Source organism: Gadus macrocephalus, chromosome 20 (genome assembly GCF_031168955.1).
Source record: "Gadus macrocephalus chromosome 20, ASM3116895v1".
NCBI classification, from domain to species: domain Eukaryota; kingdom Metazoa; phylum Chordata; class Actinopteri; order Gadiformes; family Gadidae; genus Gadus; species Gadus macrocephalus.
Genome location: NC_082401.1, coordinates 12,657,902 through 12,684,886, shown reverse-complemented (window position 1 = coordinate 12,684,886; position 26,985 = coordinate 12,657,902). Strand labels below are relative to the sequence as shown.

The 26,985-nt window shown below is 40.9% G+C and overlaps 1 protein-coding gene and 1 long non-coding RNA gene across 3 annotated transcripts in view; both read left to right on the top strand.

Moving 5' to 3' along the window:
- Positions 1-21,567, top strand: part of morc3a (MORC family CW-type zinc finger 3a) — a 34,793-nt gene extending 13,226 nt beyond the window's left edge. Inside the window, exons 1-19 of one of the 2 annotated variants that reach the window (XM_060040214.1) lie at positions 3,500-3,870; positions 7,955-8,027; positions 8,283-8,415; positions 11,910-12,136; positions 12,724-12,874; positions 14,132-14,279; positions 14,624-14,752; positions 15,154-15,273; positions 17,226-17,326; positions 17,601-17,708; positions 17,943-18,071; positions 18,486-18,560; positions 18,810-18,858; positions 19,065-19,151; positions 19,310-19,355; positions 19,463-19,532; positions 19,610-20,303; positions 20,584-20,645; positions 20,757-21,567. In XM_060040214.1, the coding sequence (XP_059896197.1) occupies positions 3,829-3,870; positions 7,955-8,027; positions 8,283-8,415; positions 11,910-12,136; positions 12,724-12,874; positions 14,132-14,279; positions 14,624-14,752; positions 15,154-15,273; positions 17,226-17,326; positions 17,601-17,708; positions 17,943-18,071; positions 18,486-18,560; positions 18,810-18,858; positions 19,065-19,151; positions 19,310-19,355; positions 19,463-19,532; positions 19,610-20,303; positions 20,584-20,645; positions 20,757-20,808 (2,496 nt within the window). In that variant the 5' untranslated portion in view covers positions 3,500-3,828 and the 3' untranslated portion in view covers positions 20,809-21,567. Of the gene's footprint in view, positions 1-3,499; positions 3,871-7,954; positions 8,028-8,282; positions 8,416-11,909; positions 12,137-12,723; positions 12,875-14,131; positions 14,280-14,623; positions 14,753-15,153; positions 15,274-17,225; positions 17,327-17,600; positions 17,709-17,942; positions 18,072-18,485; positions 18,561-18,809; positions 18,859-19,064; positions 19,152-19,264; positions 19,356-19,462; positions 19,533-19,609; positions 20,304-20,583; positions 20,646-20,756 lie in introns of those variants that run through there. The other variant, XM_060040213.1, reaches the window with a different exon arrangement.
- A 4,652-nt stretch (positions 21,568-26,219) lies between these two features.
- On the top strand, positions 26,220-26,968 carry LOC132448884 (uncharacterized). The gene is made up of 2 exons (XR_009523450.1): positions 26,220-26,594; positions 26,910-26,968. It is a non-coding gene; the product is annotated as an uncharacterized LOC132448884 (long non-coding RNA).
- The last annotated feature ends 17 nt before the right edge of the window (positions 26,969-26,985 follow it).

The following is a 26,985-nucleotide window of genomic DNA, read 5'->3' as shown; positions in this document are numbered from 1 at the left end:
AGGTGAGTTTAGGTGAGGTGCAGATTGTAGAAGAGGCTACAGAAGGGCGAAGAAAAGAGACACTAAGGTATTGTTATTGACCTGCTGTACAACACTGACTTTACCTTCACTTTGTTGTCAACATTAGTTCAATAGATATGGAGTTGAGATGGAGGTTTAACATTTCTCTGAGTCTCCCAATCTACCCCCCAGTAAAGGCCTCTAGTTTGGCTCGAGCTGTGACTGGCTCACTAAGAGGCCGCCACACTCCACTCATGACCTTTATTTTTGCATCGGGGGACGACAAACAAAACAAACCGATTTACATTTCTGAGATGCTTTTTTTAAATGTAAATAAGGGACAATATCTTTCCTGTTATCGCTGAAAGGTCCCACATCCATTTTATTTTTCCATCAGCATTTCAACTACAATTTACAGCAACAATTATGTGCAAGATATGCTTGCATTGATTAAAATGAAAAAGTATTCAACATTCCAATTTCAATTGGTCTAGAGTATCTGTGGTATAAAGGGGACACATTTTGAATTATAAATATGTACACTTTATGTTGAAAGTATATAGACCGTCGCGATTCCCATTGAAACGAATGGCGCAGTGATTATTCTTCAAAACGAGAGCTGGTAAATTGTGAAAAATTAATTAAACTGTATTCAGACAACGCGGTTATATGCTATAGACCAGGGCTATTCAACCTCCTTAACAAGTGGGCCGAAAAGGAAAACCACTCGGGGTTCATGGGCCACACAGAGTAAAACTACGTCAATGAATCGCTACAAATAAATCGTACTTAAAGTAGTGTTAACTTAATATATATAGTACTACTACATGGAATAAACTTGTCAGATGCATTCCTTTCTTCTTCACTTTTAATCGTATCATTAAAAAAGATTTCGTTCTCACATATTTTGGACACGTATTTAGAATTCAACAATGTTGTTTGAATCATCACAAAACAGAACTACTGTACATATGAGACATTTTGAGCCAGTGAGTCAGTGAGAAAGATTGCACTGCCTTGTTTGCCTAGTTTGGCTCATCCTGAGACACTCATGCAGCTTCTCATTGGTCATCGGGCAACGTGCCCTTGTTCTGATGGCATTCATATGAGAAAAGCTAGACTCATACATATCGGTTGAGCCAAACATTGTCAGAATAAGTGATGCCAGTTCCTGATTGTGGGGTACTGATACTGGCTAGTATCACCGGCTACACACAGAAACCTGATTTGCATGCAACTATGTTTCTCCTTTATTTTATTTATTTTTTGCATGCAACCTCTTGCGGGCCAGAAAAAAATTAAGAGGGGCCGCATTTGGCCCACGGGCCGCTAGTTGAATAGGCCTGCTATAGACCCTAGAGTATCTGTGGTATAAAGGCTAGGACGAATTTCGAATTATAAATATGTACAATCCATAACGTTAGCTCTCTGGCTCATAGCTCAGCAGACTAGAATACCTCCCGTTGCCAAGTCGTAGCTACGGTCCGTCCTATTTATGTTAAAAACGTCATATTTGGATTGTAAAACGCATGAAAATATAAATGAATGATCTTAATTTCTTCCCCTTGGCAAGTGACCATGGTATAAGCAGGATAATGCCCTTCGTGGTGTCAAAAACATGTTTGATCAATCGTAATTAAAGGGGACTACTTTTTGAGGGAGATGAACTCAAACAGAGTATACATTTAATAAGCATGCGATACAAATAAGAAAAAGCATAATTATTAAAGTATTTGAATTGTTTTATTATGTTGGCAAGCAAGAAGTAGAATAAATGGGATAAACAGTCTTATTAAAAGGGTTTGTGCAACCAACCGCACAACAAGACATGATCGCGGCTCTTGTCGCTCTCGTCTCTTTCTGCCAACGACATGCGCGTAGAGCGGGAGTGACGTAGACTGATCACTACGTCACTAGTGATCAGTCTACAAGATCACATCATACAAGAGATTAAAGTTGGTTTGCCCCCTCTTGGTTACATGGTCCAACATTATTTTATGTGTGTTATCTTATGCTGAATGTGTACAACATGGTCACTGTACAATCAGAATGCTGGAGTCAGGGAACTGCAAGCGCGTAATTTGATATTTTCACCGAACACAAACTCTGCAATCAATAGTAAACTAAATGTTTTGATTGATTGATTGATTTAATTTATTTCAGACGTATCAAAATACAAATCAAACATCGCAAATAACACCAAACAAAATAAAAAGCATGACACTACAATAAACAAAAGCGATGTGCCAATTATTTCACTAAAGAAAAAAAAATTACATACATTCAATTGATATTTCTGAAAAGGAGTAGGAAGAAGTGTAACACTTATTTAATCCTACCCCTTTTCCACAGTTCAATAATTAATATTTATTTAATATATACTTCCTGTATTCCTCATAATCTCTCTTTATACTATATTTGATATATTATTTCATATATATATTAATATTATTATTATTTATTTTTTTATATTTTCCTTCTTACTTCTGTCCCTCATCCCTGTACCTTTTGAAAATCCTTGCTTTGAACCTTTTTTTAAACTGGATCATGTTTGGACATTGCTTTAGCTCCTTGCTCATCCCATTCCACAGTTTCACACCCCCAATTGAGATGCAATGACATTTTAAAGTCATGCGTACAGCCAGTGTCTTAAAGTTTAACTGTTCCCTCAAATTGTAACCCCCCTCTCTGTCAAAAAAAAGTTTTTGAATGTTACCTGGTAGCAGTTTATTTCTAGCTTTGAACATGATTTGTGCAACTTGATATTCAACCAGGTCATTGAACTTTATGATACGGGAATGTAAAAACAGGAGGTTGGTGTGATCATAATATCCAGCTTTATTGATTATTCTTATGGCTCGTTTTTGAAGTGTGACTAGTGGTAGCAGTGAGCTTTTGTAAGTGGTCCCCCAGACCTCCACACAGTAATTTAAATAAGGTAAGATCATTGAGCAGTAAAGAATATGCAATGAGTTGTGATCCAATATATGCTTTGCTTTACCCAGGACTGAGATGCTTCGTGACAGTTTAGATTTAACATGTTTTTATGTCAGTAAAGGTTTCGAATGAACAGCATGTAGACTGGCCACTTAGAACTATTCTTATTGAAATCCCCTTCTGAAAGCTTCCACCACACCTTTGACTTAGTGACAACACAAGTGGGAGTCTTTTCTGGTTACATCTGTCTACCAGCCTACCCAGTGGACTGTTAAATTTACATTTGGTTTAAAAAGTGTAACTCTAGAAAACGCAATGAGTGCTGTAGGGCAAAGTGAGGATGAAAATGTTTTCGTAAAGCCACATAGTTTAACACGGATAGAAATGTTGAATGGCTCAAATCAAGTGAAGGGATTTTAACAGTCTAAATTAAGTAGGCTAAACAATGTTAACATGCACAGAATTTAAAAGATAAATTAATGTTTGGAAACAAATAAAGTGAGGGTTAAACAAAAAATGTGATCGAGTTTGAATACATTTGTGTGTGTGTGTGTGTGTGTGTGTGTGTGTGTGTGTGTGTGTGTGTGTGTGTGTGTGTGTGTGTGTGTGTGTGTGTGTGTGTGTGTGTGTGTGTGTGTGTGCGTGTGTGTGTGTGTGCGTGTGTGTGTGTGTGTGTGTGTGTGTGTGTGACTGCACTCTGAGGGTTGCGATTTAACTGACCGTTTAAATTGTGTAATTTGATACAGATATTAAGCTTATGCTTATGATTTTCTATTGCGTATAGTCTCATGGTCTACCGTTTGACACTGGTTTCTTGTAGGGTTATGTTTTTCATTGGGCGGGTTTTAACTTGTTCCGCAATCAAGAGTTAAGTTTCGGTTTCCCAGGACCATGGACGCGGCACAGATGGTACGCGGGGTCCCGTTGAGTACGGTAAGATTAACATATAATCTGTATCGATTGGTAGAATTCTGCCAATACTAATCTTAAAGACATCACAGGCGTGAAATCTATCAATGATCACCGCAGTATTAAAAGGAAGCGGGACGTTACGAACGTAGCGGGCAACATTGCAATTCTCCAGAGCAACCGATGTATTGTGTGGTCGATAAACAACACGTTTTAATTAGTTTCAATTCAGCATCAGAGTGCAAAATTCAGCTCTCTAATGCCACCATTTCCAATAACGTTTGATTATATTGGTAGACGGAGTGTCAACAGGGCCTGTCGTTAAGTCACGCCCCACGTCTTTACCATTTCGAACTCGGACAAACAAACTAGACTGATTTAATTTCTTCCAGGATCAATCGAAAGGGACTAGATTACGCTATGGAGGGGTATATTCAACACTTTACAATACATACAGAAGGTAACAAGCTTAAATTCAGTTGGTATTCTGGCCTGCCGCACAGTCTGATCCACATTACTTTTTCTTGTCCCGTTGTGGCTTGGAAAAAGGGATGAAATATACCAAGCGGCGGATTTAGCAAATTGGGGGCCCAAGGCAAAGATATGTATGGGGCCAACCTCATCCGGTCTTTAGAAGAGACGGAGAAAAACGATGTACCGACTGAATGGTGGATAGGCAGGTAATGCTAATATACGCGGAAGTAAAGGTTGGAGATGAGACAAAATAACACTCCCACTTTTAACCCTGCATACACTTCTTTACTCCAAAATGCAGATGGAAAGCAGAGAACACACAAAGTGTAGCACTTCACAAACTAATAGTCACGATAGAACCCAAAAGAGAATAAGGTTTCTGATAACACCTGTCTTTGCCAAACTGCCAGGAAAACCAGCACTGTTTATTATTATTTTAAAGATCAAATCAATATTAATATAACCAGCAAGACCAGTAGTTAGGGAAAACCCCTACAAACAGTCACATACTTAGCAAAACATCATAAACAGCCATATACTTAGCAATATTGCCATGATGAATAATTGACTTTGTATGTGTGGGTGAGGTTGCAATTGGCATTGCACTTGAGATTGACATTTCAATCATTCTACATACAAACCCATGTACAAGATCCAGGAAATATCCTGGATCCGCAGTCTGATCCACATTACATCTCGTAAGTGAATTGACATTACAGTTGAGAGTAGGGATGGACATGATTAATCGACTATCGACTAATTGATCATTAAGAATTTCGTTGATAACGTAAATCTTTCATCGATAAAAACGCCAAAGACGTTGATGTTGCATAGCAACCGGACACGCTGGGGTTGATAAGTTACCGGACTACTTGCGGAGTGCTAAGAAAGACGTGAATCACTTTCCTTGACAGCGGTCCAGTTCAGTGTGCATAAAAGTACAGACGGACCAATTGCGAACCACTGCAACTGCTGATGCCTTCTCTCTAAGTTAAAAAGTAGTATGGATGCAAATCCACCCAAGTCACTGTAATCACACACACACTTCACACCTAAGTCATTAGACCATATTTATTTCATAAACTGCATTAGCAAAATAATAACGGTCGGCAATATAACAAAAACATAAATAAAACATAAGATCTCTTCCCCCCCCCCCCCCCACCTCACCTTGTTATTAAATGTGTACAAATACATTTGATTTGATTTGATGAACAGTTTGATGATCAAGACCCATTGTGTTGTCCTCACTGCAGTGTAGCAACTGCAGCTATACAACTAGTTAAACTCTTCCTTATAAATGAAGACGTGAGTCGTTGTAAGCTTTAGTTGCTCTTTACTGTTGCTCTTTTTCTCATTGTACAAGGTCAGAGTGAAAACTGTAACAAAAAAAATACGAAAATTACCATTTTGCACTGTAACAGGTGCTTTCCACATGTAAATAAATCGTTTTTAGCCACAAACATATCACATGCATTTTTCATGTAAATAGTACTTTCTAACATTAACTTATGAATGTAATAATGAAATTATCAACTTACGACGTTGCCTCTGTGACGTTTACATTGATAGAATCATGCGGTTGAACACAGAAATGTAGATATGCAAATTCGGTTAGCTTCCTCAGACTACTAAACTAAAACAAACCTATGACCCGGAAACATTAGGGTGAAAACGGCCCTTCAAAATAAGAGCTTTTTCAAAACAAAGACCATTCAGATTTATGCTTGAAAGGCAACACACCCATACTGTGGTCAGGGCGCTTAGTAAGGTCCACCACTGTTGCTTCTTTCCCCATAAGAAGCTACAGTCAGTGTTTGATTACGTTGATTTGACTTTGAGCATTTCCTATATAGGCTACTGTGTAAAATGCTGTTTAGAATTAACGTTTGTATCAAGAAAGAAAGACCCATCATCATCATGCCACCAGAGAGTCAAATAAACCGTTTTGCTTCAGCCATCAACGTGCTATTAGTACTATAGAGGGTTGCAGTCTAATATATAGTTGAATAGATTCCCTAGCATCCATTTGTGGACAAATCAGTCCACAAAGTGTTGTTTTCACCACACACAGTGACCACCCCCTTTTTTAACAGCTCTGGTTCCGGAAGTAGATTTCCAATTAATTTTCTCCATTGACGGGAACTCGTAGAAAGGTAGTCGTGACCAAAAGACGTTGGGGAAAGGCAAGAGGTACAAGACGACTGTATTATTTGATGTGAGAGTGAAGGAACTACTGCTCCCATACCAACTGAATAGCGCGTTTCTTGCATCTTATAACCTTGTCATTATTATATGGTTTATATTATGTAGCAGGCGGGTGTGGTTTTTTTTTTTTTTTGAACAGTAGAACCACACAACACAGATAGCAATGCCAAAGTCTGGATTATTTATTGTACGGGTACATACAACCAGGGTGGGAAAAGGGGACTCCACCTCCTTTTTTAGGGCACACTCCGTAATTAGTCCAACTCACTTTCCATCTACTGTATCTCTCTCTCCTCGGCCGTACAGTACTCCAAGAAGATCTCAACGATGCGGTCTGTTGTTTACTAGCCCTAGCTCCCCCTTGTCGTAGCCTGCCATCCCGTTTAACCCCAAGCACTCCTGCTAAATGATCCTCAGGCCTGCCTCGTTAAAGGGAGGAAGTCCATGTAAGGCTTGGGGGTGGAGCCAGCAGGATGCCAGAAATGCCACTCCCCTCAATCCTCCCTGCCGTCTGCCACAATTGTTAATACAAGTTGTGTAATATATTCTGTGTGTGTGTGTACGTGGGTGTATGTGTAGTGTTTCATTTAGTGTATAGCATTGTCATCGACATGGTCCTTCATTCCTGACTGCAATCACCGCGTAATAACGTTGTTCGTTTTGAATACATGTGAATTCAGTCTCGTATTCCAGTAACATATTCATTCAACGTTATGTATTCCTAGCTTTTATACTAGCAAAATTACTAAAAAGCACTACTAGTGCTACACCATATATTATTATATATTCTATATCAACTTATTTTTCATCATGTACAACTAATTTCAGCTACAGTTCTTACAACAACTCTAACTTTCCATTAATCGAAGGGAAATCATTGTTGCTGTGGTAAGCGATCGAGTTCAGTTGCAGCAGTCATCGACGACTTCACTTTCACGGGTGAGGGTAAACGTTTCCATGGTAGCAGCAAGCTCCACCAATCAAAGACGCTGTGTTACACTTTAGGATTGTGGTTAGTGTAGTAGTAGGTGATGGTTTCAAAAGCCATCGCTAATAAAACGTGTTTTTCCAAAATAATTAATTACGTCTTTGACTTGTGGCTTCTACAGGGGCACATAGCATCGTTTCACAATATAACAGGGTGTGGTAAATACTTTGGATGGTTACGACATTATGGCTTTACCAAAACCTCTATGGAGAAAATTAATGGGATTACTTCCGGAACCACACTGTTGCGCTCTATTGCTGTTGAAAGTGAATGTATTAAAGTTGTATTCATGTTAGGTAATTTCCATCTAATGAAACAGAAACATAATGTTAACTTGCTAACTACCGTTAAGATGAGTCGACACATGCAAATTGATTTCAAAATTTATGCAAACTATGCAATTTTTTTTGTAATCAGTTATTGGCTTTCCTATTTCAGCTTTGTCCAAAGTTTCTCCACACCAACTCTACCAGCCACACCTGGCCCTTCAGTGCTATTGCTGAACTTATAGGTGAGTCCTCCTATAACTATTGGTTTATGTGGAAGCATACATTAATTGGGAGTTTGGTTTTTAGAAGTGTCCTTTAAGTCTCCTGGGAACCGGAAATTCACTTGACATCTAACAGATGCCAAAAAAAATTAACAGACCTTCACAAATGCAGAAAAAAGAATGCATTAACCTAATAACAATATAGCAGCCATTTTATGTTGGGATAGACCTAATTTGAAGTGTTTTTTGTGATATTTTCCTTAATTCCTTCTGAAGACAACGCATACGACCCTGATGTCAATGCCAAACAGATATGGATTGATAAAACCCAGATCAAAGACATGGAGTGTCTCACCTTCATGGATAACGGAAACGGACTTAGCTCTGACATGATGCATATGATGCTCAGGTGATGGTCCATTTTTTTCAATATTGATGATTGTGGGAGTGGGGAGGCTGGGTGAGGCTGCACACCTGTTTCACATTGAGTAATCAGTGTGCACAGCTTAAACCGGCCAGCTCCACACACACTCAGGAGATCTTCTTCATGGCAGCGGAGTACCCTTGCCATGTTCATTAACACAACTTTAACAATAAACCGGCTGTAGCCTAATGCTGCGTTCCAGGGACACTTTTCAGCCCGTAAGTTACGACTTAAAGTCACGACTCACGACGTGGTAGCGTTCCAGGCAAGTCAAGACAACAAAACCTTCGGTGTGTCTGTGGGCTATACTACGAACCACGATTAGCGGTTTAGCGAGGTATGTTGCGTTCAAAGCCAGGGTATGCTTTGACAGGAAAGTGGCTCTGTTTTAGCGTCACTGTATCACCACCATGGTGACTCATGCTGCCAACCTAACCTGGCCTGGAGCAGTTGGGTAAAAGCACCGCCTACTGACCTATCAATTAACTTGAAAACAAAGTTATCTGATCCGCCATTGTTGTTTGTGTGTGTGACGTCAAAAGCTGTAACTGGGAGTACATCGATCTGGTACGAGTTCACGGGTAGTGAGTTACGGCTTCGACTGCCATTCCAGGTCGCTTTCATGGGTAGAAGGTTGTGAAAACACGAGTTACGGGTTGCCTGGAACGCACCATAATGTCCAGTGTTCAAAAGCTACACGCCACCTAGATGGCTGCCACACTCCATCTAGGTGACTTCTCTGGGCTCCAGATAGTGTATGTGTGGAGATGACTGGTTATCCTGTGCACACTGATTGCTCAATATAACAGCTGGTTTGCAGCCTTTCCCCCTGATTAGGGTGCTTAAAGGGGACCTATTATGCTTTTTCGACTTTCGACTTTTTCGACCTATAAACGTTGTTATAATGATTGATAGTCATGTTTAACCATACTAAAGTGTCAAATAATGACGTACATACATTTCGACGCATTCCCTGCTGACAGTCTGGGGTGGCTGTGCAGAGCGCTAAACACTCGGGACAACGTTTGCGATTCACTTGTTCACATTTCCGGGAAATCATCTACGTAGGGGCACTCCTGCCGCGCCCCTATATGCCTGGTCAAATCTGCCCGCGTGCACGCTTCAAGTAAGGTAACCAATCACAACGGAGTTGGGTTGGCAGGAGGGGGGCGAGGGGGCGGAGAAGGACGAAACCGAGCGTTGACAGAGAATTCTGAAAGCGCCCAGATGAGAGGAAGAGTTTCCCGAAAATCTACATCGCTTTTTTGTGTATGGTTAAACATGACTATCAATCATTATAACAACGTTATTAGGTCATAAAAGTCGAAAAAGCATAATAGGTCCTCTTTAAAGGTCCCATGACATGCTATTTTATGTATTCTTTAATATAGGTATTAGTGGGCAACTAACACAGTATTCAAAGACGTTCCCTAAATTCAGCCGTGGTGCAGAGTTACAGCCACTCCGAGCCAGTCGCACATTGAGCTTCCCCCAAATGCGCTGTTTCGGTGGGCGTGTCAAGGAGGAGGGTGGGGGTGTGGCCCTGAGCAGCTTGCAGCCACCATGCGCTCTGTTTACAGTGGATGTATGCAATGGCGAGCCGCACACAGCCTTTAGCCGTGTTCTGTAAATATTCTAGAACACACGGGAGTCCTGGAGCTCTCTATCTAAATATTATCATATAGCCTACACAGATATCTATATCATATAATATATATTATCACGGCCAAAAGCTGTGTGAGCCGATATTATGAATCTCAAACGACCGCGTTGGGTTCTCCGACGTTCCTGGTTCTTCAACGTCCACATCAATGTGAATACACACACTGTAACGCAAGTGTTTCTTGTCGGTTCTTTGACGTGTCTTGTATTTCCACAACGAGACTGTCGTGGGGGTTATCTGAGCCATGGTTGAGAAGGAATTGGGGGAAAGGAACTTTGATTTGACTCGCTGAAGTACATGAACTGCGACATGCCGCCGGTTGCCGCGAGGCACCATCGCCCGGCAGCGGGCAGCCGGCAGCAGGCAGCGCGCGGTTCAGTCGACTTCAGGTTGATGTGAAAGTGGAAGAACCAGAGACGTTGCAGAACCCGACAAAGTCGTTTGTGATTCATAATATCGTCTGGAGGCGCACACAATATGTTATATGATATAGATATCTATGTATATGATATTATTTAGATATAGAGCTCCAGGACTGTAACGCAAGTGTTGTACACTTCCTTGTTATTTGGATAACCGTTCTGCTGTTGGTGTGACGTCGGACTCTCGTATCTGGTATTTCTACAACGAGACTCGTATTGGGGGTTATCTCAGCCAAGGTTGAGAATGAATTGGGGGAAGGAACTTTGGCTTTGACTCCCTCAAGAACATGAACCACGACAAGGAGGAGAAAGGGATCTTTGCCGGGCAGCGCTTATGCACCTCCGCCTCCGGCGGTGGTCCCTCAGCGGGGCTCAAGCGGGAGACATTCGCCGCCAACAATCCCTTTCTCCTCCATGTCGTGGTTCATGTTCTTGAGGGAGTCAAAGCCAAAGTTCCTTCCCCCCAATTCATTCTCAACCTTGGCTGAGATAACCCCCAATACGAGTCTCGTTGTAGAAATACCAGACGTGTGATGCGCCATCACACCAACAGCAGAACGGTTATCCAAATAACAAGGAAGTGTACAACACTTGCGTTACAGTCCTGGAGCTCTATATCTAAATAATATCATATAATACATAGATATCTATATCATATAACATATTGTGTGCGCCTCCAGACGATATTATGAATCACAAACGACTTTGTCGGGTTCTGCGACGTCTCTGGTTCTTCCACATCAACCTGAAGTCGACTGAACCGCGTGCTGCCTGCGGCCGGCTGCCCGCTGCCGGGCGATGGTGCCTCGCGGCAACCGGCGGCATGTCGCAGTTCATGTACTTCAGCGAGTCAAACCAAAGTTCCTTTCCCCCAATTCCTTCTCAACCATGGCTTAGATAACCCCCACGACAGTCTCGTTGTGGAAATACAAGACACGTCAAAGAACCGACAAGAAACACTTGCGTTACAGTGTGTGTATTCACACACACACACATGTGGCGCTCGCACGGTCGAGTCTCATTGGCGGGCCAACGTCTCTGGGCGGGCCAGGCAGAGTAAGGGGAGGAGCTGAGATTCCTCATGACGTCATGAGCACAGATTTCCAAATCAGCGCGCTTGAGCCTCCGTTTTTTCAAAGGCGAGCAGAACAGCTAGTGCTCGTTTTACACCAAACGCAAGTTTTAGCCACTGGGGGACCATAGGCAGGCTAGGGGAACTCATATTTATGTTAGAAAACCTCATAAATTGAGATTTTCATGTCATGGGACCTTTAAAGACATCATCCACACAATCCCACAATGATTATTTAGAATCACAAAATCAGGGATTTCAGTTTATTCATTACCGTGTCATGAGTTTAGTGATTAATGCATGAACATATTTTCCCTTATAGCTTTGGATACAGCGACAAAAAAGCTGTCAACGGCAAACATCCCATTGGAATGTATGGCAATGGTTTCAAGTCTGGCTCAATGCGTCTGGGCCAGGATGCCATCGTTTTATCCAAATCAAAGAATGACCTGTGTGTTGGCATGCTGTCACAGACTTACCTGAAGAAGATTGGAGCCAAGCAGATCACTGTGCCCATCATAAGCATTAAGAAACCTGAAGCAAAACACTATATCCTTTGGAGCATGTCGAATGGGTTGACACTGTGTTCCTTGTCATTGCTGGAGTGTCTTTTTGATCAGTTATCATGAGGTAAATGACAGTGGATATGTTAATAAAGCCACATTTGGTTCTTTGGCTAGGGCCTTTTTAAGGGGATATTAGTTTGTTTTATTTTAGATTGTTTTTTGGGGGGTTTAAAGGGGTGATATTATGCAATCACAAGTGTGAGTTTCCACCTAGACATAAGCTGGAAAGATCAGTCTACCTGCCTACCCAGTAGACTGTAGAAAATGTTGCTTATCTATCCATCATACATCTAGGTGGTCACTCCCACTAAAGGACAGGAAACGCCGATTTTTTTTTAACTGCTTGTAATGGCTAAACATACTGAAACCTGGTGGCATAATATCACAAAATTAAAAATATTTTTTTTTTCTGCATATATAATAACGTTGTGCACCAATATAGATAGAGCTAGTGAAGTAGCAAAACCTTACCCTGCACTGACTTTATTTATATAGATGGATGGACGGATGGATAGATAGAACTATCTATCAGTAAAGCCTAGTAAGAACTTCCTTGACCCGAGTGACTACTCAGTGTGATGGAGGAGCACCTGGCCAGTCTGAGGGACATACTGGACCACTCACCCTTCAACACTGAGGAAGAGCTGCTCACTGAGCTCCGAGCTATCGAGTCATCCTGCTCCAGCACCGGGACCCGGATCATCATCTGGAACCTCCGCAGGTCTGGGTTCATCCCCATGGTTATCAGGCTCTACGCCCACAGAACACGGCCCTGTCAGGACATTAAACAGCCTATGGTCGGGACGGCCACAAAATAATGTTTAAGAATGTTTGAGGCCAAAAAAAAGTTCTTGAGTCCTATAATGAGAGCGGAGCAAAATATACAGCCTGCATACATTAAAATTATATAATATGGCCTCTTTATCCACACAAACATCTCATTGATTTTGTATGAAAATATCTCATATACATGCAAATTATGTTAGGTAAGATAGGCTGAATTTATAACTACTATTAATTAATATAAATTAATTATAGTGGGTTTCTCGCAGCAACCCATGTGGTCAGACCATTTTGAATTAATGCAGTGACCACAACTCTGCCAAACGTCCATAAACCGGGTGAGCACTGGTAGATGTGCAGGAGGGCCCTGGTTCAAATCAAACTGCTACCAAACATTTTGTCAGAGATGTCTTGAATACACTTTGCCACCATTTGTCTTAGAGGCATTGTTGAATTTTTGATGATATAGGATTCAATGTACGTCGCCACACGCCACCTAGGTGGCCTTTACTGGCCCCCTCCCGGACACGGGTTGTAGATGGTGAGAACAGGTATATTGTTGGTAGTATAGTTTATTATAACCAGTTTATAGTCTTAATGATTCAGAGCAGGGAAACATGCAGCCATTTTTGTTTGATGGCTGGTTTAACCCGGTCGCATTGATTGTTTAGTACACAAAGCGATGTGCAGCCTCCCCCAGCCCCAGAGTATAATCAGTCCGACTCGGGCCTGGTGAAGCTGCTTAAACCAGCCGTCAACACCACACTCCAGTTCACTTCCGTTAAACCTGCTCTTATGGCATGTTAATGACATTTTGTACTTAAGCTCAACTTTTGTGCAAAGTATGGAAGACTCCTCCCGTATGCTCTCTTCTGCCCCTGCTTGTGGATACCTGCATGTGGGAGAGAGTGGAGCGGCAATGCTAAGCAATGTTGCGCAGGAGGTCCACTGTTTGACTCTGACCTCAATCAAACATATTGTGAGACACGGTGATGTCAACTATGATGTTTGCATCAGGCAATGCTCACCACGCTCTCCATTCCATGTAGGACCCCGCGGTCGTTGCTTTCAACAATATGGATTCTTATTGAATATTGATACATATTTAGATTATTAAAGACTATTGCAAATACATTTAACCTTGGTTCACCTATTTCTTTCTGCAATCTTTATTAATTTCATATTTTCATTATAGGACGACTGCAGGGAATATGGAGTTTGATTTCAACACAGACCGCTATGATATCCGCATTCCCTCTGATGTCCTTAAATCAACGACTGAACCAAACCAAAGACCAGGGCGACAAGACTATTCAGTCCCTGAGAGTGAATACTCGTTGCGTGTAAGTATTAGCGACCTCAGCTGACTGCATGGTGCACACATAGGACCCTCATACCAAATTCCGAGTAAGGGATCAGACCTTCATGATGCAATATTAATTAATGAAAATATTAAGATGACCGTATTTCTGAGACCACAGTTGAACACCATTCATAAATGAGGATTCAAGAAAAACTAGATGTGTGCAATTATAAAATGCTATGTACTTAATCATTTACCGATAAGACTTTTTTCTGACTAAAAAGCGACTAGATGGGATATGTTCAGTTGTTAAGTTGTGTTGAGATATGCATACTTATACCTATGAAAGTTTGAATAAAGTTGTGTATCTATACTAAACCATAGGCATACTGCAGCGTCCTCTACATGAAGCCTCGTATGCAGATCAACATTCGAGGACAGAAGGTGAGGACTCAGCTCATCTCTAAGAGCCTGGCCCACATCGCAAGAGAAATGTACAAGCCTTTTTTTGTCGTATCCTTTACGTCCACAAACGTTCATGGTTGTTCTTGCAGCAGAAGAAATTATTTATTCTCTGCCTTTATCCCAGTAACGGTGAAATGTCTGCTACACAGTGTAGCGTCTGGGAATCAACTCCAGTTTATAGCATGGTTGCCTTTGTTAAGGGAAGGCTAGGAGCTAGTGTTCATTGATTGTTGGTTATGTGTTATGGAGTGAGGGAAATCAGAGCCCCCAGATTGAGGTGGTTGTGTGTGTGTGTGTGTGTGTCTGTGTGTGTGTGTGTGTGTGTGTGTGTGTGTGTGTGTGTGTGTGTGTGTGTGTGTTTGGTTTATTTATGCATGAAATGTTTTTAATTCTATGGAGAATCTACATCAGTTCTTCTGGTCCAGATTGTTCCTTAAGTCCCGTTCTAGAAACAAAAAATCCCCATCACCTTTGGGTACAACACGAAGAGCAAGGAGCATTATGGCCTCATGATGTACCACAAGAACCGACTCATCAAGGCCTATGATCGTGTCGGCTGTCAGCTAAACGTGAGTGTGTTTGCAATAATTAGTGTGGTTGCAAAGCCAGCCACACTTTTGTTATCATGTGTATTTCTATTTTTATTTTGATTCCTGTCTATTTTTCTTTATTCCTCTCCTCTAATTATCTGCTCCAAAAGTTTTTGAGGTATCAATACTAGGGTTGGGAATCACAGGGTACCCCACGATACTATACGCAATACATGGCCCGTGATACCGATTATATTGCGATATGGAGATTCTGCAATAATTAATATATTGTTAGACAAAACGATACTTGTTAGACAAAACGATATCTGTCTAACGTTGAATACAAAATGACTGTGAAAGGGTAAAGTACTGGATTTCTGTCTTTTTACTCACGGTCCAAACTGAGTTTTTCAGTTACCCGTCTTTGGTTAGTTAACTTCCGTTCAAGATTCCTTCATTTATGTGTGGAGTGCCACCTTGAGGAGCAGGGAATCTGTTTAGAGCACCTTATTTTATTCATAAAAATATCGATTTATTGGGCGATATTTCCTGTCTAACTCTTTAGGAATAAAGCATAAAAATGATTAATTAATTATTTGCACGAAGAAGGGCCACGATATACTTATTGATATTTTGTCCCACTCCTTATAAAAACCAGACCCCTGCTTAAATGTCGGGCATTTATCAGTGCAGTGCTACTGTTATACACCAAACCACGCAAACATTTTTTTTTTTAATAAAAACTTTAACTTCAACCATTCCGAAGTTGGACGACTCAAGTTGGTACATGTTTAGAAACCACTTGTCAGCAGTTCTTCAAAAAGTAAAGGAAAAAAGTAAAGGGCGACAGGGGGCGCCATTACTTGCAGTCAAACAAGAATGATCAGCCCCATTGTACTAGCAATCACAAGTCCGCTTCAAAGTGGCCCAGGGACTTGAAACATGGCAAACGGTGGCATTAGCATGTCAGCATGCTCATGGAATATTGTCAGCAGGAGTTGGCATGCAACCAGACGCATTTGCTTCTGAAAATTCACATGTGGCGACATGACTAGTCTAATATGTGCCTTTCAATTAAGGGTCCTACGAAACTGTAGTAGCCCTATTGTAATCTTTATTATTAGTTTTATTTATTTATTTTTCTGACAAAATGTTCAAAAACAAAATGGTCAAAAGTTATGATTTAAGGACACCAAGGATATGATGTCCTTAAATCCTCATATCCTATTGAATGAAAAATAGGTGGCGTACCAGGTGACTGTGGGACTACATGATGTGGAACTAATACCAATAAGGCTAAAGACGGCAGAGGTATACAATTTAAAGAGAAATATAAGAATATCTCAGATGTTTAAACAGCTCTAACATTGCGTCAAAAATATAGGCTCGGCTGTCAATATGGCTACACAGGGTAGATTCCATAGTATACCCATTTCAAGTCTATATCTGAAAAAGAATGGATGCATTCTTTGAAGTTGCCTTTCTAAACCGCGGCCTCTCTCCAAAGTGGCCTGGGCCTTAAAGCTGTACACACGTAATTCCGCAAACGTCCGTTTGACAATGGATTTGGCAAGGTATGCTTTAGAAACATGATTGGTGATTGTTTTGATATTTAACTTCCGATAAACATTAACTTCCGTTTGTAAGGCATACCAATGCCATATTACCATACCGACCAAGCTCACCACACCTCCAGTAACGGAATACATATATATTTCTCAAAATATTATCTGATCTGGCTATCGTAGTCTACATATCCATGTAGTGTAGTGGTATTGCGTCGGACTCATTACCATGGGGACGATGATTCAAGCCCAACCTCAACCAACCATTATTTGACACAAGGCATGACATCAAATTTTGTTAACCATCATGTATTCACTATTCCACCACCATACTCAAACGTCATGGTTGCTTGCAACTATGTTTATTCCTATTATTCATTCTTCTGTGTTTGTGTTGGTAAACATTGGTATATGTGCTCCTAACAGGCTAGCAACAAGCAAGGCATCGGAGTCATTGGTGTGATTGAATGTAATTTTCTGGAACCGACTCACAACAAACAGGACTTTGACAACACCGATAAGTACAGGTAAGGCCTGTAGAATGGGGATGATCATCAATTATGATTTCACAGTCATGAATTCATTTGTGACATTTATCATCGGCATTTAGCAGCCATTTTTCCACAAAGCAATAAGCTGTGAAATCAGTGGTCTGTATGAGCTGGAAGAGTTTAGAATCTGGCTCAAGAGTGCCTACATGTAGACTGTTGATATTGGTGTTTGAGGCCAGAACCTCGGGTCAACCACCCTAACCACTAACACTGTCCCTCTTGTCTGACATTTTCTTTGTTTGTTTTACAGGAACACCATCAGAAATGTGGCAACCAAGTTAGAAGAATACTGTAAAGAAATTCGGTTTAAGAGAAAGAACAGCAACCGCAGCAACAACGTACCCATTGAGGAGGAAGAGTAAGTCCCAATAAGATCGCTTATCGTCATCATATGGTCCAAGTTGCCTGTTTGATCTTCAATGGCTGCAGCTAGATGTATCTCATTTGACCTGTTTGAACTGCATTCATTCAATGCTGCCTCATACTGTGGTACTTGTGGTTTGGTCAAGCTAAGCATCCTTATGCTGTCTACTGTCACTGGACGCTCTTATGAGGACGTTGTTGAGTGGTTCTGTGTACCAATGTTCTACAGAAAACGCCCGGATCAGAACTGGGCCCAGTGTGATAAGTGTCAGCAGTGGCGGAGGATGCCGGATGGAATTAACAACGATAAACTTCCTGAAGAGTGGTTCTGCTACATGAACCCCGACCCTCAGTTCAGGTCAGAGAGCTGCAAGGTTCTGGGTTTGATCCCCGATGTCGACACATTGCATGTAGACTGATTTGACCAAGAGGTCTTTGGGCATCAAGATGCCTTAATGCCAATCTAAACTAATTAACTGTAAGTTGCTCTGGATAAAAGCATCTACTGAAATACTAGCTGAGCATAGATGGGACATCTACGTGGCTTTCTTGAAATGAGTTCATATGCATCCACAACCACAATAAATGCAAGTCAACTGTTGCACTTTTCATTTAATTTGGGAATCAACAATTTTTTTTTTTTATTGTTCCTTAAAAAGGAGGATTATTAGCTCATTGAATGATTAATCCAGATTCAAATAATTTGCTGTAGGGGACACAATCATCGTTATAACATTCATATTGTTATACATTCATAACTCCTCTCATTCAGGCGCTGTGAGACGATGGAAGAGCCAGAGGACTCTGATTCAGAGCAGCCAACAAACCCTAAGACCTATAAGATACAGTAAGCTCCATCTTTAGCATTACTACTTCACTTAGCCTGGTACACAAACTCAACCTTTGTTGAGGTTATGGTTATTCAATTCAATTCAAAGTGTTTATCGTCATATGCACAAATGAGACGTTCTCAGTTGTGCAATGAAATTCTTCCTTTGTTTCCACAGACTGAATGCCAAGATTTTTTACATCAACATTTATGTCACCTGTATGCGGTATTTGGCGTTTCTGAAAATTGTTTTGTTTATGTTTACAGGGAGAAGGAGGAAAAAAAGAAACAAGAAGAGATGAAAGAATTCAAAAAGGTGAAGAAAATGTCTTCAGATATAAATCATATTATACTGTATGTACTATTGTTCGAACAATAAATGGTAATACAAATATTGATTATATTTTTACCATAATGATTCATGTTTATTACATAAAAGACAAAAAACTATAGGTAGACTGAAAACAGTTTGTTGAGAAATGGTCTTTATTCATCAAGTCTTTTTCATCATGTGTCCACTAGTTTCAGGAAGAGAAAAGGCAACGGGAGCTTCTTCTCAAAGCCGAGTCCCTCAGAAGACTGAAGGAGGAGAGGGAGTGGAGAAAAATGGTGCGTGGTGTGCATGAAGTCGTTTATAGTTCTGCCTGACTTTTACAGATTACAGATATAAATATATAACTCATGTAGTGAATTACATATTGAATTATATCTCGTGTATATAGTCTTTCTACGATATACTAAAACTAAGTTTTGATCATGACAACAAGACCTCCACCCCGAACACACCACAGACACCAGGAAAGGGCGCTTCAGGTAAAATGCGTTTTTGTATTATCTGGGTGGTACATACTTTATTTTTACCTCCTGTTTTCTTCACCTTCTTTTCTTTGTAATATATTTCATATCATTTTTTTCTCTAGCATCTGGTGTGTCCACTAGCAGCAGTCAGCCGGTAATAACAGCTGTATTCTCGCTGTTAACCCCCTCAAGGTATGAGTGCCTTTAACCCCCACATGTTTTTCCCTTTATTGTCGGAAAATCTTAATTTTTGTTTTTTTGAACTCCAGACGGAAGAGGCTGCAGCCTACGACTCCACAAAACGAAGCCAAAAGACAGAAACTGGACGGTCTCAAGAGAAAGTTAGTCACAGATATGAGTCCGAGCAGCTCTACGACCCCACCAACCCCTGTCCCTTACAAGGACTTAAACATTGACGACAACCTATTGGAGGGCAGCAGTACTCCTGCACCGACGGAGCCCACCCTCCACCCGGTTGGAGTGAGGACAGAGAGTGACCCAAAGGTTCCCGTTTACGGGATGGCCTTCAGCCATGCAGCCTTGGAGGCAAGATCTACAGGAAATTATGCCATGGAGGAGATGAGGGACAAATGCACCCAGATGCAAGGACCACGAGTGAAGGATGAGGAGGAGATGAACAGCAGCACAGCGGCTAACGATGGAGCTAAAGTTATGGAGGAGGGAATGATTAGCATCATCCAGGCCCAGGAAGAGCAAGACCAGCTCATGGAGCTCCTGCAGTCTGTGTCCAACGAGAGGGACTCCTTCAAAGAGAAGGTTAAGGAGCTCCATAAACAACTAGAGTTGGAGAAGCAGTGTGCAGACTGTCAGACAGCCAGAGAGAAGGCAGAGAAGCTGAGCAGAGAAAAAGAGGCGTTACTGGAGACCCATTCCCGCCATAACCAGGAACATGCAAAGCATTTTGAAGACTTGACGTGTAGATTGGAGAGAAGCAGCAACGAGGTATGCTAATTTGATTTAGTAGGCTGCAGCTTTTTTTTTTTTGCTTTTCAGTGCCCAGCTTGGTCCTCAGATTATCTGTGTACCTGACTGTCGGTACTAAAAATTTGAACCTGAGGTGAGGGCAATCATTTTGCTGCAATGCATCTGAAATGCGAAAAGAATGATTGTGAGAAGGTTTTTGAAGCCCTTTCAGTCCGCAACCGGAAGTTTTATACAAATTAAATTAACAAGACTTGTTAATTTGACTTAAAACTTTAAACACCATGTGATTCCCCATTAGGTGAAGCAGTTGGAGGAGGAGAAAGCCACCATTTCTGCTGAGTGTGAAAAGAACAAGTCAAGGTTAGTCTCTCTCATTCAATCAATCTATCTATTGATTGGTATTAATTGCGTCCTTTTAAAAAGTACACAATAAGTATTGTTTTATTTCTGTTCCTCTCAACTCTGAAACAGTCTGACAGAGCTCAAAAATAAAATGGCTGACCTTTTAAACTGTACCAAGTGAACTACGAGTGCATTGAGGAGATATTGGAACAGGTACACCATAGCAATGGTCCTACTTCACAGCTATACCATTGACTAATGTTGGTTACAAAGCTGTTTGGGGTTAACTCTCCACCTATCTCACCTCACTGCCTTTCAGGTAGGTCAATGGATGTAAAGCAAGGTCACAACCTTCAGTGTCCTTCAGAGTCCCACAGCCACCTTTTGGATTTTGGCAAAGACAGCGTTTAGCTATAATAACATATACCAAGTAGTTGGCTAGGCTCCTGGATGACCTCAGCCTGTAAGAGTTTGTCTCGATTCCTGCTTTATTACCTTTTTTATGATTATAATATTGTAAACTGCTCATATTTTGATTACTCTGTTTGAAAATTTCATTCTAAATATTGTTTTGTAAGGGCCCTGATGTAAAAAAGATTTTGATCTCAGACCAGTCTCCATAAATAAATCAGAAATGAAAATTAGGGCTGGGCAAGGTAACACGTTAATAATGCGTTAATGCAATATTATTTTAACACAATAAATACAAAATACAAAACGCATTAATGCACATTCTCTTTATTTATTCTTCTTTATTTATTTTTTGCCCACAGAATGTCAACATTCATATCAGAAATAATTGTGTTTTTTAGTTCCACTTACTTTACATTCAATGACAATTGTACTAATTAACTGCCTGTTTACAATTCCCAAATCTGTGGTGTTCCGTAAGTTTCATATTCAACCAACACTGAGTGAGTCAATAAAACTCTCAAGGTCACTTGGTCTAGTTTTTGCTTATTAAGTACATTTGGTATGAATGATAATGTGTCATTCCATTTGATAACCTAATTTCACCTCAATTGGAGTGGATTTAAAATATAATTTTAAGTGTGATTAATCGCGAGTTAACTCACAAATACTATGCGATGAATCGCGTTTAAAACTTTAATCGTTGCCCAGCCCTAATGAAAATATATATATTGTTGATGTCAATTGTTTGTAGATTTAATTGTATGAAACATAACATACATTTTATTGTTAAGATGGGAAAGAGTTTTTTTTTTTTGTATTCATATAGTACCATGTTATTTATTTTTGGAGTTTGTGTGCTGAATGTTGGTGTTTGTGGGCTGATTGTTGGGGTTTGTGTGCTGTTCATAACAATTATCAATATATTAAAGAGCAATTGAACCATAAAAAAATGCAATCAATGCCATTTTATCACTGTTACTGAAATAACCCCCCTATTTATAGATCGGTAAAATCCTATGTTTTTGCCATTCTCCCCAAAACACTGAATGTCCACTGAATCTACTCTGCTGCGAACGAAGGTGACGTTATTTTGGTGACGTCAGAGTACCTGTTCCGAGGTGGTCTGACGCCACGACCAAGGGGCAGCAGTGGACTGGTTTGTGTGGACGTGTGGAGCTGTCTGGGCAGCGGCGGCACGTTTGTGTGGACGTGTGGAGCTCTGTCTGGGCAGCGGTGGACTGGTTTGTGTGGACGTGTGGAGCTCTGTCTGGGCAGCGGTGGACTGGTTTGTGTGGACGTGTGGAGCTGTCTGGACAGCGGTGGACTGGTTTGTGTGGACGTGTGGAGCTCTGTCTGGGCAGCGGTGGACTGGTTTGTGTGGACGTGTGGAGCTCTGTCTGGGCAGCGGTGGACTGGTTTGTGTGGACGTGTGGAGCTGTCTGGACAGCGGTGGACTGGTTTGTGTGGACGTGTGGAGCTGTCTGGGCAGCAGTGGACTGGTTTGTGTGGGCGTGTGGAGCTATCTGGGCAGCGGTGGACTGGTTTGTGTGGACGTGTGGAGCTGTCTGGGCAGCAGTGGACTGGTTTGTGTGGGCGTGTGGAGCTATCTGGGCAGCGGTGGACTGGTTTGTGTGGACGTGTGGAGCTCTGTCTGGGCAGCAGTGGACTGGTTTATGTGGACGTGTGGAGCTCTGTCTGGGCAGCAGTCGACTGGTTTGTGTGGAGCTCTGTCTGGGCAGCGGTGGACTGGTTTGTGTGGACGTGTGGAGCTCTGTCTCGGCAGCGGTGGACTGCGGTGTCCGTGAGAAAGTTGTGCTTTTCGCGTTATACTTGCAGTCTAAGGCCACAATGTGTGTGGATGGTGAAGCTCCATCTGAGCAGCGATTTATTTCATACCCGCGTCTGAGTGAGGGTTATAGTATAAAGCGGCAAGTTTTCCCCATTCGAAACAAATAAAATATATATTCTTCAATGTGGCCTCAATTATGTATGACCCATAGGTAAAAGGACTATTTTTCAGTTGAAGGCTTTATTTATGAATGAAGGGTTAGGGTTAGGTAAGTAGAATTGCAGCATAAAAATGAATCTATATATTTCGTTGTGCATATTAATGCTTTACAAGTCGCCTAATGTTTCATTGTATCATTGTACCTTTTTAAAAAAGCATTCACTTCATCCTTCAGTAACGTCATATTTTGATGTACGTCAAATTATGGATAATTTACCGGTAATTACGTGTTAATTATGATCTGGTGAACATAGTCGCTTCAGTCAACAAGTGCCTAATAAACTTCCTCTGAATAGTTTACAAAGAAACACAGTTTACATCAAATATAAGATGGCTTTCAAGGGCATAGGTTTGATTACAATATTTGGTAGGCGTTTTATTATTATTTTTCTCCCAAAACACATGCTGCACACATGGATACAAACTATTAAAAACGATATACAGCTCGATTACGACCAAATGTGTTCTCTTTTCAAGCTCATTTACAGTATTGCAATATTTTCTGAGCCTGACCTTAGCTGTAGCAGCTTTTAACTTTACAAACATAATTTGCTCGGATACTTTTGAAACCAATTTTAAGACATTGAAGGCTCAGCCCAGAATCTTATTTTATATCAGGAAAATAAAATATTGATTGCTGTTTGGGTACAGTCAAGAGCCAAAAGTATGATCGCCTATTCTGAAAGACATTGCTTGTCCCAAACAATAATCACATCTTCAAAATTATACTGAACTGCATTTACAATCTCACTGTCACTGCTACTGTCATTTGTCATCTTCATCCTTCCTAGCATGTGGACCTTTACCAATCTCCTTAGAAAATGTAATTAAAAAAACATTACAAATGTATCTACTCTGTTTAATGCCATTCAGTGAACTCTATCATCAAAAACACCCCAGTATGAAAGCCTAAAACGTAGTCTACACTGTTTAACTACTAAACCATTTTAGGACCTTACCTGTGGACCTGTTGCTTCATCTGTCCTGCTAGTACCTGCTGGCTGCATAACTTTCTTTTCCTAATAAAAAGAGAAAAAATAAAAGAAAAAAGGTGCTCATCTTAATTTAATTTTCTTGGGAGACATTTTAAACTGTGTATCACATAGTTACCAAGATGTATGACATGTTTAACCGTGTCACATAACCTAGTTAACCAGATGGATGATAATTTTAAACGTGTATAACCTAGTTGACAAGATGGATGAAATTGTTAACAGTGTACGTATAACATAGTTAACAAAATGGATTACATTTGTAATGCCCTGTTTACACCTACCCGATAGTGGGCCCCGATGGCTAAATCAGCAGCTATCGTTATAACATCGGCAAATAGCGTGGTTGCATCGGGAAACACCGTTACTCTTCCCGGGAACATCGTTAGACAACGGGAAGAAACGGGAAGAAATGCTCAATGATCGGGCAACAACGGGCAACATCGGCAAAGAACGAACATGTTTGTTAATTTTGGGTCTATCGGGGTAGAATCGGTTACCAGGTGTTGCTATGGGCTAATCGGCTATAATCGGGAATAGAACGGGAGTACAACGTAAGACATCGCAAATCGTTCGGGAATTTTCCTGGGCACATCGGCTATATTCGTTAATCTTCCGCGCTTTATCGTGTTTTATCGTCTTTATATCGGCAACCTCAACACACGAAAGACCCTCGAGAACCCTAGACAAATAACGATTGTGAGTGACCAGATTGTGTTAAGGAAGACCCTCAATCTGCCACTTGGGTATAAATAGGGGGTGATGGATGGATGTCCTACTTTTATAATTACAGGGTACTTCGCCCATTTAGAACCGGCGTTCTATTATTATAAAATCGCTATTGTAATATAAATAAATATATAAATAAATATCAGTCTAAACCAGTCTCCCCTTTGCCTTCTCCCGAAATGACGCCAAATGACGCCAAACGCGTCATTTGACGTGTTTGGCGTCATTCGAAATGACGTCAAATGACGCCAAACGCACTTCGGGTGTCTTCCCTGGCATACATCGTTATGTTATCGTTATAACATCGGGTAAGTGTAAATGCTACCCCGATAAATTGACCCGATCATACATTTTTAGCCCGATGTCACCCGAATCACCCCGACTTCCACATCGGTGGTCCATCGGCCATTAGCGGCCATTAGCGGGATGGTGTAAACGGGGCATTACAGTGTACAACCTAGTTGAAAATATGCATGACATTTCTAACAGTGTACTTAACAAGATGAAGGACATTTTTAACTGTGTGTAACCAAATAAAACAAACCGTTTAGGTGAGCCAGCAGGCGGGTAACCGGTAACGTTTGGGGTCGTCGTGACTCGGGAACCGCAATATAGGTGACCAGATTTGAGTTTGTAAAAAAGAGGACACTTTGTCGCGGGGGGGGGGGGGGGGGGGGGGGGTAGTGGATAGCATGCCGCACCATGACCATGTGAATGCATACAAATGTCACAAATGAAATGACAATATGAACATCTATTTATTGAAATCTTTTTTGTGGCATTTAAATGTGTCAATAATGATAACAAATAAAACATTCTAAATAATAAAATCTTTATATGGCCACATTAAAATAAGAAAATTAGAAACTTTTCAGTCCTCCTCATATATTCAAGCAATAATGATAACAAATACAATATTCTAAATAATAAATTACTTTTTTTTTTTTCTTTAGTTCGTCCGTGAACTTACATTTACGTTTAGGCATGGCTGCAGATGTAATGTGCTGTTGTAAACAGAGTGGAAGCGGCAAGGTGCTCAATGTTGCCAGATTGGAAATGGCAAAGTAACGTACCAAAGGCCCAAAATGGTCGTATTTGGAGGATAATTATCGTGGCTCTGGCAACCCTGAGATCGGTCGCCCAATGACAGACTCTACAGTCAGCTCGCGCAAGAAGGTGGAACGTAAGGGAGATACCATTTCCAGAACTTGGAAGGCCGTAATAACCATAGACATATACAATGGTAATAACTAGTAGGTTATGTGAAAGACCCAGAAACACAAATATGCGACGAGGCAAAAAAATAAATAATAATAATAACAATAATATTATTAATTTTTTTTGCGACGAGGCAAAATACCGGACGTTTTTGGAATCCCTGCCGGACGCATTTTTTAGGTCTCGAAAAGAGGACATGTCCGGGAAAAAGAGGACGTCTGGTCACTAAGTCTACTAGTCTACTAATACATCAACATTATTCATAGAAAATTCGTTAAGGTTATCGGTTGACAATATCTCTAGTATGAGATTAGTGTTTAAGATATTGACGACTACTAATCACCTTCTCCACCCGGTGAAAGCGCTGCTTGGCGCTCCCGGGTCAAATCTTTAACAGTTACCGCCTTTTTCTTTTGTTGAGTGGGTGTGTTCCTGAATCCCCGGACGCCAGCGTTCCGAAATTGGCTAGTCGTTGTTTAGCTATTAGCCTCTTTAGCAAACCAGCCCGAAAACAAACAACACAACTTTACATTGTATTGCACGCACAGCAAGACCATGCAATGTATAAATTGGTGACCGGAATAAAGTAGCAATGTTATCAAGTGTGTAAGAACATTTAAAAATGACATTAAAATGACCAACGTGGTACAAATACACGTCTCGCCCATAATAATATTTATTCTACTCAGTTTAAGAATGCTTGACTCTGATTGGCTGGGAGGAGGACATTAACCCGGCATGTTGTCTGCTGACTTGTCGGTTGTACTTGCTGCTGACTATTATAACTAACTATGATTATTATTTTATTACACGGCTCATCTTAATGCTGTAGAATGCTCCGTTCACTTACATGGGCCTTCCCAACGTTCGGCGGTAATTTTTTGTATAAATGACCGTCGCTAAACATATATCTCTGTCAAGGAAACTATTTATCTGCTAATCAACACTACGAATGGTAACAAATAAATTATAAAAAGACACAGTGTGTGAAGTTATT